The 11,778-nt window shown below is 43.2% G+C and overlaps 2 protein-coding genes across 2 annotated transcripts in view; one reads left to right on the top strand and one right to left on the bottom strand.

Annotated features, from left to right (window-relative positions):
• NDOR1 (NADPH dependent diflavin oxidoreductase 1) overlaps positions 1–10,621 on the top strand; it is a 14,627-nt gene extending 4,006 nt beyond the window's left edge. Inside the window, exons 6-15 of the mRNA XM_018567262.1 lie at positions 683–784; positions 2,670–2,873; positions 3,257–3,378; positions 3,917–4,137; positions 4,841–4,948; positions 6,490–6,604; positions 7,625–7,768; positions 7,849–7,967; positions 9,815–9,909; positions 10,403–10,621. Coding sequence (XP_018422764.1) covers positions 683–784; positions 2,670–2,873; positions 3,257–3,378; positions 3,917–4,137; positions 4,841–4,948; positions 6,490–6,604; positions 7,625–7,768; positions 7,849–7,967; positions 9,815–9,909; positions 10,403–10,547 — 1,375 coding nt within the window. The 3' untranslated portion in view covers positions 10,548–10,621. The remainder of the gene's footprint in view (positions 1–682; positions 785–2,669; positions 2,874–3,256; positions 3,379–3,916; positions 4,138–4,840; positions 4,949–6,489; positions 6,605–7,624; positions 7,769–7,848; positions 7,968–9,814; positions 9,910–10,402) is intronic.
• The window catches only part of TMEM203 (transmembrane protein 203), a 17,754-nt gene extending 6,783 nt beyond the window's left edge, over positions 1–10,971 (bottom strand). The window contains exon 1 of the mRNA XM_018567264.1: positions 10,962–10,971. The gene's annotated coding sequence lies outside the window, so the exon portion shown is untranslated. The remainder of the gene's footprint in view (positions 1–10,961) is intronic.
• Between the last annotated feature and the right edge of the window lie 807 nt (positions 10,972–11,778).

Here is an 11,778-nt window from a genome sequence, read left to right as displayed (position 1 = left end):
GGGGGGGGGGTGAAACAGGATTGTAACACACTAAATCTTGGGGTCCCAGAACAATGAGGCACTGACACTTGGGGTACCAGAACAGTGACAAACAGAATCTTGGGGTCCCAGAGCAATGAAACACTGACATTTGAGGTCCCAGAACAGTGACTCACTGACACTTGGGGTCCCAGAACAGTGACGCACTGACACTTGGGGTCCCAGAACAGTGACACGCTGACACTTGGGGTCCCAGAACAGTGACACGCTGACACTTGGGGTCCCATGACAATGACACACTGGCACTTGGAGTCCCAGAATAGTGATGACCAGAGACTCAGTGTGAACCCAGTTTGCCTGAGCCCACTTCTCCAGCTTGGTGGTAACCCAATTCTGTCTCCCGCTGTAGGAGATGACCAGCACGACCTGGGTTAATTATCAGACAGTGTGATGTGATTTGTAATGTGGGTAAAGAACCGTACTTAGCAAATTACACACTGACCCTCCGGGGCTCCAGAACAATTTTGCACTGAAACAAACGTGGGGGGGGGGTCCAGGATATTAATTACACACTAACACTATGGGGTCCCAGAACAAAGATACGATGGTATCTGGAGTTCCAGAACAATAACATACTGGCACCAGATGTCCTAATTAGTATGAATATTATGATTTTAAGTTTTTGTTTGCTTTTTTTCCATAGTCCAGATGCTGTGGTGGATCCATGGCTGAAACATCTATGGAATAATGTCCTCTCTCTGCATCCCTTACCTCCAGGTCTCAGCATAATCAGTGACGATATCAGGTAAGTGCCATCAGGCAGGGGTATTTCTGTTGTGGGATTTGAATCATCCATGCATAGAATTGTATTGTATTGAGGGGCATCTGTTTGTTGCTTTGCGTTGATAAATGCTTCAGCCTCTTCCTGCACAAAAAAACCCCCATTGTTCCTAAAGATAACTCAGCACTGAAAGTGGTGTTTTAACACTGTTGGGATTTTTTATTGAATTGACTTAAAGTGACATTAAACCCTTTTTTTAACATAAACCTATAGTGTAATGTGTGTCTTACTGTAATCCATGGTTGTTTCCCTTCTCTTTGCTGCTCTTCCTTTTAAATCCTCATGTCTTCTCTTTATGTCTGTGAGTATCTTTCGGTTTATCTTTGACTATTGAAAATAAAGTTAATCTGCACCAGGAAAGGCGCCCCCTCTGTTTTCTTTTTTCAGATTCCACAGCTTTCCCGGCTTCTTTGGGGGGCAGCATCCTGCAGTGTGCTTTTAAGGATTTCCCATTGAGGAGGGATTATCTTTTTGCGGCGCTTCACTGCTTTGACTCATGTCTTCTCATGCTTGGGGAGAACTTCCCTTTTCAGTTCAGGGCCTCTTCCTGTAGTGTTGGCTCAGGTTACAAGCCTATACAAACAGATACACAGACACCGTGTATCCATTCCTGAGACAAGGCAGTCTGCTGCAAAACAGAAGTTCTGCAGAGCATGAGAACAGATACAGTTTTAAAAGGAAGAGCAGCAAAGAGAAGGGAAACAACCACGGATTACAGTAAGGCGCACATTACAGTATTGGTTTATGTAAAAAAATCTGAGGGTTTAATGTCACTTTAAGTGTCCTTTGCAGATATCTGCTCTCAGTCCTTGCAATTCTTTCTAACTTTTCTGAAAGCCGAAAGTTACGCAAGTCAAACTGTACCCCCAGATGACACCGTTCAGCCCTGGGGATCAGCCACTCAGGAACCAAATTATTAAGAGGCAAAATGGAGTGTCACATGTTCAGTCCAGCGCGGTGCGTAAATTATCATTTTTTTCTTGGAGTTTGGCTTTAACATGCAGGATAAGGGAGGTGAAGAAGTTTATATAGATCATGTAGAGACAGGTATGAGATGTACAGGAGAGGAAAGAGTGAAAGGGTTAAAATAACCACCCCCAACAATTAAAATCCCACACAATAGACCTTCTGCTGCTGATGCATGCATTCATTGCCCATGATTGATATGTACTACTTCCTTTCCTTACTCCATTGTGAGAGGAAGAGGTGGGCCTTCAGATGTAAACACTATAGTGTTTACATTTGGGGTCAGCGTAATGACCGCCCACTTGGATCAGCTGCATTCACTGTGTCTGCGATGTGAGCTGCCTGATAACGGCTCAGATCACAGCCATTAACAGGCATAGTGGCCGTCATTGCCTTGTTTCCGCAGTGCCATTTATAAAGGGTATGGCAGAAATACACTTCCGCTACTCCTCTCTTCCTAAACATACAGCAGTGAAGTGGTTAAAGTTAATCTAGACCAGGGGTGGCCAACTCCGGCACTCCGGCTGTTGTGGAACTACAAGTCCTATGAAGCATTGCAAGACTGACAGGCATGGCACCCAAAGGCAGAGGGATTATGGGATTTGTAGTGAAACTAGACCCACCAATTTAACTGGCTCCCAATACAGTTACTTTCAAGGCATGCCTCTGATAATTACTGTCAAGGTTACCAGTGTGCTTATTTCAGTTCTCAACTGAACTTTCAAGCACCATGGCAACTGCAATCCAAATAGAGACACCTTCCTTGGTTGTAAGGAAAGGAGGGTGTAGTTCCACTTTAAGGTCATGAACAACATATGAAGTATGAACAGACTCCTGGAATTTCAAGCTACGGTAATAGTATAAAATGTCCTTATGTTTGCAGGTTACCCCCAAAGTTTACTCTCCGTTTCTTGGACCAAGAAGTGACAGCAGAGGACGGAATAGTAGAGAGAGTTGACACTTGTGGGACTGCAACAGAATTACACCCATTCCAAGCTCCACTACTGACCAACCAGCGAGTAACTGCAGCCAACCACTTCCAGGATGTGAGGCTAATTGAGTTCGACATCACTGGGTCTGGCATCCAGTAAGTTATGCTAAACTGTCCGATCATGGTTAATTAGGGTGTGACTGTCATCTCTCATCTGTAGGCGCCTGCAGGAATCATCAGTATGTCCTGTTTAAATGAGGAGCTGTAATTACCAGTAGTTACTGCAAAATAGTTCTTACCTCCAATGGGAAACATGATAATAGCCAGCCCAGTTGGACACCTTCACCTTGGCAGTACAGGTTAATCAGGAACATGAACAGCTCCCATTGCATCATGGAAGAGGAGTTTTATTTTTCCGTTTTCAGACCTGCTCTTGATTGTGACATGGTGAAGAGGAGGACTGGACACACACTAGACTACAAAGCAAATTGTGTATAGTTGGCGCAGAATGGTGGATTCTTTTCTCACTCTTCTTTCAGGTTTTCTCCTGGGGATGTGGTGATGATCCAGCCGCAAAATTCCCAGCAGGATGTGGAGAAATTCTGCGCGCTTCTTCGACTTGATCCAAACAAAGTGTTTTTTCTAGAGCACCAAGATTCAGGTAAGCAATGACCCTATGATCTAGAAAGGGCAACCTGGGAGATAATGATTGAAATGATTGTACAGTCAGCGGCTGCTTCCCTGCCAGTGCATTCTTAGTCTGCCCTGGGGCCACCTCTAAGTTGGATGTGCCTTAGCTGGCTTCTTGGGAAGCCTTCAGATGGGGCACATGTATAAAGCCTAGCTCTAGACACCAATCCAACCAATTCTAGTATATCTGTGCATATTAAAGCCTCAAGATTATGAGAAGCAGCAGCTATAATATGAGGTGCTGTGGAACCGCGGCTATTATGGAGCATAAACCCAGCAATCCCATGGACAAACCTTATTCCCATCGCTGGCACCTGCCTCCTTTTGTATAAAAACAAAACAAAGGTTTCACTTGCATACATGTGCATATGTTACATCACTGTTCTTTTTACAGTTCTACCTTGCCTTGCTCCCCTGTGGTCATGAGCTATGGTTTTGTTATTAGTGGTTGATTAAATTAAGAATTGAGTTGTATTTTCATTGCAGTCTGTTGTGCTGATGTTTTGCAGACATGCCGCTTCCCCCACAATTGCCTCAGCCATGCACAGTATATCATTTGGTGGAGAAGTATCTGGATATCCACTGTGTGCCTCGCCGCTCCTTCTTCCAGCTGCTCTCCTACTTTTCAGTGGATGAACAAGAGAGGGAAAAGCTGCAGGAATTCAGCTCTGCTGCTGGGCAAGATGAATTATATACTTATTGCAACCGGCCCCGACGCACCACCCTTGAGGTACACTTAGCATGGGGACCTCCAAGTGTGAAAAGCAACATCATTTTATGTTGAGGTCTTTAACTTCTGCCATACAGGGACACGGGCTGTGAAAAGATCGCTTAGCTGACAATTTTTTCTCTAATGACGTGAGTGTTTGAACTTATCTGGGCAGCGTAGTATGGGAAAAAGAATGGGGGCTAGAGTTTTCGACAGGTTGATCATTATTTGCTATGAACCAGCTTGTCTCCTGTGTGAATGAATCATTTAAACTGAAACTCTAGCTACCTGCCTATCCTTAAGGTGACACAGGAAGCTGGACTCCTGAACCAGGAAAGGGAATTGATTGTGTGTGCCACCTGTCTGGCTGTGCAGTGAGAAAAATGTGTGTATATCACAAGATTGGCTGGACATAATTATTAACAGCCACATATTTAGGTGTTTGCCCTGTGTTTTGCTATTATTTGCTGATTTATTTAAATCTCTATTGTGATTCTATCAGGGTTATTCACAAAAGGGGGAAGAGTTTGGAGCAGGCAAGAGAAGTGAACAATCTAGGACAACATAGCTGAACTGGAAAGTGAGCTGAATTCTCCACTCTCAAACTATTCACCCTTTTGTGAATAACCCTGTATGTGTTTTCCACATCATAACAACATGATTGAAATAAACTAGTGTCACAGATGATGGCACGTCTGATTTTATTCCCCCTGTGGTCTACCAGGTTCTGGCTGATTTCCCGCAAACCACCTGTAATATCCCAGCTGACTACCTTCTGGACCTCATACCTCGCATCCGACCTCGAGCTTTCTCTATAGCCTCCTCTTTGCAGGTGAGAGCATTCTGACAAATACTCTCCTCTGATAATAATGTTGTTACGTTAATGTGTTGTGGTGGACACTGCATATATTACATACGAGTTTGTTTTTATTGCAGCTCTTGAACCCTACATTAATTTCAAGTGAGTCTGTGCTTTGCCAATACCAGACGATCAAAGGGTAACTTAAAGGGTTTCTAAACCCTCCCGTTTTGTTTGCCTATATCTAATGCTAGCAAGCAGTAGATATATGCAAAATGTTTTTTTTAAAAACCATAACGCTTTAACAGCAGTTTAAACTTACCCCGTTACGCCCGAGAATCCGAAACTGCTCGGGCGGCCGCAAAGCATCTTGGGGCGAGCGCATGCGCAGTTCAGATTTTTGGCGGGAGACGAGGAGAGGCACAAGGTAAGTCTATGGACATATGCACCCGCATGCAGACACCGTGGGACAGGAAGTGCCAGCAAGGACAGAGGGGTCAGCGCTGGATCAGAGACCCATCACAGCGCTGGAGGGACAGATGAAAACATCAGGAAGAAGAGGAAGATCGGATTAAGAGACATCAGTGAAGGTAAGTGCTGACATTAACATTGGAGGGAGGGAAAACATTTGTTTGACTTTATTGTCATTTGAAATCATTTTAAAGATAAATGTACATCCCAGTGATAATTACGACCAAGGGGAATCCTGAATCTCTTCAGGTTGCAATCCAGGATCCCCCTCAAGTCTTAATTATCACCGGGATGTGAATTTATGTTTGATGAGAAGCTGGTAAGATGAAAAAAAACAAAAACATTTTAACACTACCTTAAAGGGAAGTGTATTTTAACTTTAAAGAAGAGCTCCGGGCACAACTTTTATTAACCATTGAAGTGGGGCGAACCCTGCACTGCAAAGGACATATGCTCATTTTTGTCTAGATGCTTGAGTAAAAAAAGTTATACTCACTCGATCCTTGGTGCTGGTTTGCTCTTAGACTGGTCCTTTCAGCCTCGCTCCTCCTCCACTGCAGTGGTCCAAAGATCCTTGAGTCATCTTGTCCAATACACTGTATTGGACGTGAGGACGCCGAATGACATCTCATTGCTGCAGCATAGGAGGAGACAGGCTGGAGGGAACGATGTAACAGCCAGCCGTCTCCGGGTTTTGAATGAGTACAACTTTTTTATCTCACCACCTAGATGTAAACAAACAGTTAAACCTTGCAGTGTGGGGGTAGCCGCATTGCAAAGGTTAAAGGTTTTACCCATAGCCACATTGCAAGGGTTAAAAGTTTTGCCCAGAGTACTTCTTTACCATTTTGTACATGCTTGCTGTTGCTTCATTATCTATCCTTTGATTTTCTGAATGAATTATATTCTGCTTCCCTCCTTTGAAAACAGTGTGCTACAACTAATTTTGAGGGTCCATTCACACAGCTGGTGTGCAGCAGCTGGTGTGCAGTGCCTGGCACAGTGCTGATGCACCGATCCTGACACATGAATGTTGTATGGTGTGCTCTCCTTGTGTTACATGTTACAAGCTTGTTATATGTTGTATTGTTCTGCTTTTGAAGGCCCACCCAAACAGACTGCATATCCTGATGGCCGTAGTCCAGTATAAAACCAGATTACAGGAACCTCGACGTGGCCTGTGCTCAGCGTGGCTAGCATCTATCAGTCCTAGCAACGGTAAGTTGATTGGCTGAATGGGAAATCCTTTTTCTGTAATGTGAAGTTCAGATTTGGGTATTGTTTTACAGAAATTATATCCTGAAAAGAATGCAGAGGAGGGGGGCGATTTTCTGAATGAAGGATGCTGTGCGGAAGGGTGGTAATAAGGGCACCCACTCAATGAATTTCGGCCAGTTCATCAAGAAGTTTATATAGTGTATGGTCAGCTTAAAGCCCATTTCCACCTTTTGCAGAGGTATTTTCCAGCATCCACCAAACCTTAAAATAACTGGTGCTTTTAAATGTATCTCAAGCCATTGCGGTCTGTGTCTCCATTGGGGAAATTTCACCTAACTTCCTGTCCTGGTGGCAGGTAGCTTCTGAGACAGGAAGTGAGGAGAATATTTATTTTTTCAGAAAGGACAGGGTGTTTCCTAAAAGAACAAGTAATAAAATGCTACTTACAATTCGAGGTACAGTAGAATGTTGAGGATTTATCCAACTACTGTTATGGGTCAGTAAAGAATTTTCAGCTGTTACAACAAAATAAACCATAATAACCCAGGATTTATCATTTTGATTGCCTTTTTCCGGGATACACTAAGGTGTGTGGAGACATAACAGGGAATAAACTCAAAAATGTTTCTTCTGTAAAAATAGAGAGGACCTGTCAGTGTCTAGTGCAGTCATATAGGCCGTAAATGAAGAGAAACGTTTACAAATCCGGTCTTCTATGCTTTGCTGTCATTTTTCTTAATGGTTAGCGCATTGGCTTTTCAGCACTGTGGTCCATGGTTCTCATTCCTAGTAGGTACAGTATGCATGGAATTTGTATATGCCACCCATTGTTAATTGGCTTTCATTCAGATTACCTTATACTCTGTGTGACTGTGATCAGTGATCAGGACACTAGACTGTAAGCATTCCTCCATTCACTGTAAATAAATCCAGTCTATATGTGTTTTATAAAACTCTCTGATTTTCTTTTTGACACACAAACGGATGACCTTTCTTCATTTCTCTTATTCTCTCATTCAGGAGTACGGATCCCTCTATGGGTTAAAAAAGGTAGTTTGAAGTTCCCCGGTGACCCAGACACCCCAGTGATAATGGTGGGACCTGGAACTGGTGTAGCCCCCTTCCATGCCGCCATTGAAGAAAGAGCAGCTCTTAACAAGACAGGTCTGTAATGATCACATCTGATGAGGTACACCAGCGCCCCCTTCTGGAAGAAATGAGTATTTCATTTGGGTTTCTTGCAGGCAGTTGTCTGTTTTTTGGCTGCAGAGGGAAGAACAATGATTTCTACTTCCAGCAGGAATGGGCAGAACTGGAGAAAAGAGGGCTTCTGACGCTATTCACAGCATTCAGTCGTGACCAGGTCAGTACGGTCCTGATAAGTCGGGTTTATACTCTAAATGGTTTTATAAAAAAAAGTGTAAGTTTTCAGTTGTGAATAAAAAGTCCAAACTATTCCACGTAACAGTTATTTCACTTGCAGTTATTCTTCTATTTCTACCAGATATCCATATTTGTCTGCAAAAATTCTTATTGTCAGCAGGGAATTGTTTTATATATAAACTGGTTTTTAGACCATAATTATTTTTTATGTGGTCTGATTACTTTTCTCTGACTCCTCATTTATCTTTTATGGTATAATACTGATGCAACCTTCTGTTTGCTTTCTGTGTCACATTGTTGAGATATCTCCTCTCTTCTCATCCTGGAGAAACAGCAGGAAGTGTGTGGAAATCTGTTCTTGTCTCTCTGCTCAAGTCGTGCCGATTTACAGTATTTCCACATTCTTAAAAGAGGGTTAAAAGAAGAAACCAACTAAAAGCAGACTTCAGAATCTCTTTGCAGTCTTTTAGGATGAATTACTTCATAGTACCTGCAGCAACATTGGCCAATGTTTTAACCAGTTGACATCCGGTGTGTTAAACCCCCTTCCCATCCAGGCCATTTTTCAGTATTCAGCGCTGCGGTACTTTAACTGACATTTATTCCGTCATGCAGCGCTGTACTGAAATTAATTTTATACCCTTTTTTTGGGACAGATAGAGCTTTCTTTTGGTGGTATTTATTCACCACTGGGGGTTTTATTTTTTTACTATATTAAGGAAAAATTACCGAATTTAAAAAAAAAAAAAAACAGTTTCCCTTATATTAAATGATAAAACATTTATTATTACCCAATTTTTTGGTAAAATATAAAAGACGGGGTCACGTCGGGTAAAAAGACACCAAACATGTCAAGCCTTAAAATTGCGTGCGTGCGCGAAACCTCAAAAAACTTAGAAACAAATTGGCCATAGGCGACGCTTTAAAAGCTGTTACCGCTCATCAGTTTAGTGTTATCAGTGATTGATGGTGTTGTTATCAGTATTGATTTAGTGTTATCAGTGATAAAATGATTGCTCTCACTCGCATCACATCACTTCTGCATTCACAGCCCGGAGGGAGATCAGCAAGGAGCTGATCTCCCGTCCTCCTCCTCCTCCTGACGCCCTCCGAGCCGGTCCCGGGATTCAAGATGGGGCAGCGCATCCCAGGATTCAAGGTGAGGGGTCAGGGGGGCGCCGCGAACGAGCACATATAGGCGATCGGCGGGCTATGGACCCGCTGATCGCCTATATGTGAAACACCCGGTAACGGGTGTGTTTAATGGTCGGGTCTTTTCTGCCCGTGCGTGCCCGCTAGGGGGCGCGCGCAAGCAGAAAATAATTGCCGTCTGGGGACGGCAACCCGCAAATGCAGCAGTGCCGTCCGTCCGTGTTTTTACTACTGGCGGACGGCAAGAGGTTAAATCTCTTTTGCTGCTTGTTAAGAATATGTACATCATTTATAGTGTTATTCACAAAAGGGTTAAGAGTTTGGAGAAGTCAGGAGAAGTGACCAATCTAGGACAACATAGCTGAACTGGAAACATTCTCCAATTTATCTCACTTTCCAGTTCAGCTATTTTGGCCTAGATTGTTCACTTCTCCGGCCTTCTCCAAACTCTTCACCCTCTAGTGAATAACCCTGTTAGTGTTCATGGCCTGGGAACAGGTGCACATCTGATAATGCAAGCCTGCGTCTCGTCTGACTCACTGTACAGAATAGCTGTGAGTGTTCAGTACTCGGTAATATTCAGTGCCCTTACTGGAGAGTGATGTTTCTTAATGTCTTAAATTTGTCTATTGTCCTCCATTTTTTAGTTGCTTATTAACTTATGTATTTACACAGGAGGATAAGATATATGTTCAGCATCGAATTAAGGAAAATGCAGCATATCTCTGGGACCTCATCAATAGAAAACAAGCCTACTTCTACCTCGCTGGGTGAGAAATTTATATCTGCAGTTGTTGAAAAACTGAAATTGCTTTGGCCTAGGTTTATTTTCTTTAATCCTATGTTTTTAAAGTTATTTTTTACAACATTTAAAGAATGTTTTAATAAAATAAATGTCACCTATTTACAGCATGGTCACACAAATGCATATTGCCTTTTTGGCTAAACCTGAAGCTCTTCTTTAAAGGGCCGGTCTGTCCACAACTTGATTCCTATATTTCTTGGCAGTTACAGAGTTCCTGACTCTACCCACTTTACAGTCTCATGTATCCTGCTGTATTCTGTCTAATGTATAATAAGTTTGAATCCAACAGATGGGCAGGACTGCCACTTCTGGTACAGAAACCTTATCCCCTGAGACATAACACACCAGTCAGTAATCTGGACAAAACTGAAATATTGGTTCTGGGCAGAGTGCCCATTTATAGCACCATATTATGTCTTGTGTATTTTTATACTAATAAGTTTTTATCTCTCTGTTAGAAATGCCAAATCAATGCCGACGCAAGTGACCGACGCCTTGAAAGAAATCTTCCAGAGTGAGGGGACCTTTTCCTCTGCAGAGGCTGAACAGTATCTGAACACGCTAGAAAAAAATGGCCGCTACCAGTCAGAGACTTGGTCTTAAAGCACCAGAGTTCTGCATTGTTACTGGAACTCTCAGATCTTGTACCTCATGTTAATCAGAAGACACTGGACAGGAAATGGTCAATTAAGGAAACTATCTGTCTTATGTTCAAGTCATCTACTGCATATTCTACATTGTGGCTTTAGATCTCCTCAACTGCTGCAACCATTACACTCGCCCTGTTGGAGAGAATGCAGCAGAGGAACTGGAACCCCAGGAGGATAGGGGAGGAGTTGGGACCTTGCATTTGGCATTTTTTTGACCCATCCTGGAGCACTGTATGGCCAAACGTTTGCAGACCCCTGACCATCATACCTAATATAAGCTTATTGGATATCCCTTTCCCAAACCAGGGGGCATTACTTTTGACTGCCCACACCCCCACCTTCTTTGTATCGAGGAGGGCCCATTCACACCAGATGCGTTGGGACTGCGCTGGCTGTTTTTTTCTAGTGCAACCCCAATCCAAAACAAGATAATTTGCCTTGTCTTGGATGGGCACCATTCACACCACGTTGTGGTGATGTGTGCTGAAAAAAGTACAGCATGTAGTTATTTTTTTTCTGCACAGTGGGATGCGACAAGGTACAACCTACTTGCACAACGCTGTGCCCATTGAGTGAAATGCCTGTCACTTGTGATATTTTAATAAAGTTCTTAAAAAAAACAAAACTACACACTGCAATGTACTGGCACCGTGCCTGGCACCACACACCAGTTGATGTGTGATGTAGCGCAGAGGCTAGTGTGAATAGGCCCTAAAAGCTTCACTCTTCTGAAGAGGCTTTACACAGAGTTATGGAGCATGTCTGTGGAAATTTGTGCCCATGTAGTTGATGTAGAGGTCAGGTACTAATGTTGGATGAAAAGACCTGACCTGCAATCTGCATTCCACCAGTTCATCCCAAATATGTTTATTCAGTAAGGTTACAGTCTGTGCACTCGAGTTCCTCTACACTAAAGCAGTCACTAAAGCAGTCAAAACAATGTCTTTGTGGAGCTTGCTTTGTGCACATGAATACGGTCATTTCAAAACAGAAAAGAGAAACAAAAATTGGAGACGGAAGCGCCACTACCTAGCGCAATAAAGGTGGTAGAGTGGGGTGTAGGCGTAAGTGTTGTACTCACCTGAGGCTGGGTGAGTATTCGCTTGTAATCGTCGGGTGGTGGTCAAGCGGATGGGGTGGAGTGGTGGTGGTAGTAGTCCCTCTTTTTCAGGGTGGCGTGGTGT

This window comes from Nanorana parkeri, unplaced genomic scaffold (genome assembly GCF_000935625.1).
Source record: "Nanorana parkeri isolate BGI_ZX_2015 unplaced genomic scaffold, ASM93562v1 scaffold1026, whole genome shotgun sequence".
Lineage (NCBI taxonomy): Eukaryota > Metazoa > Chordata > Amphibia > Anura > Dicroglossidae > Nanorana > Nanorana parkeri.
This window is presented reverse-complemented; position numbering and strand designations above follow the sequence as displayed.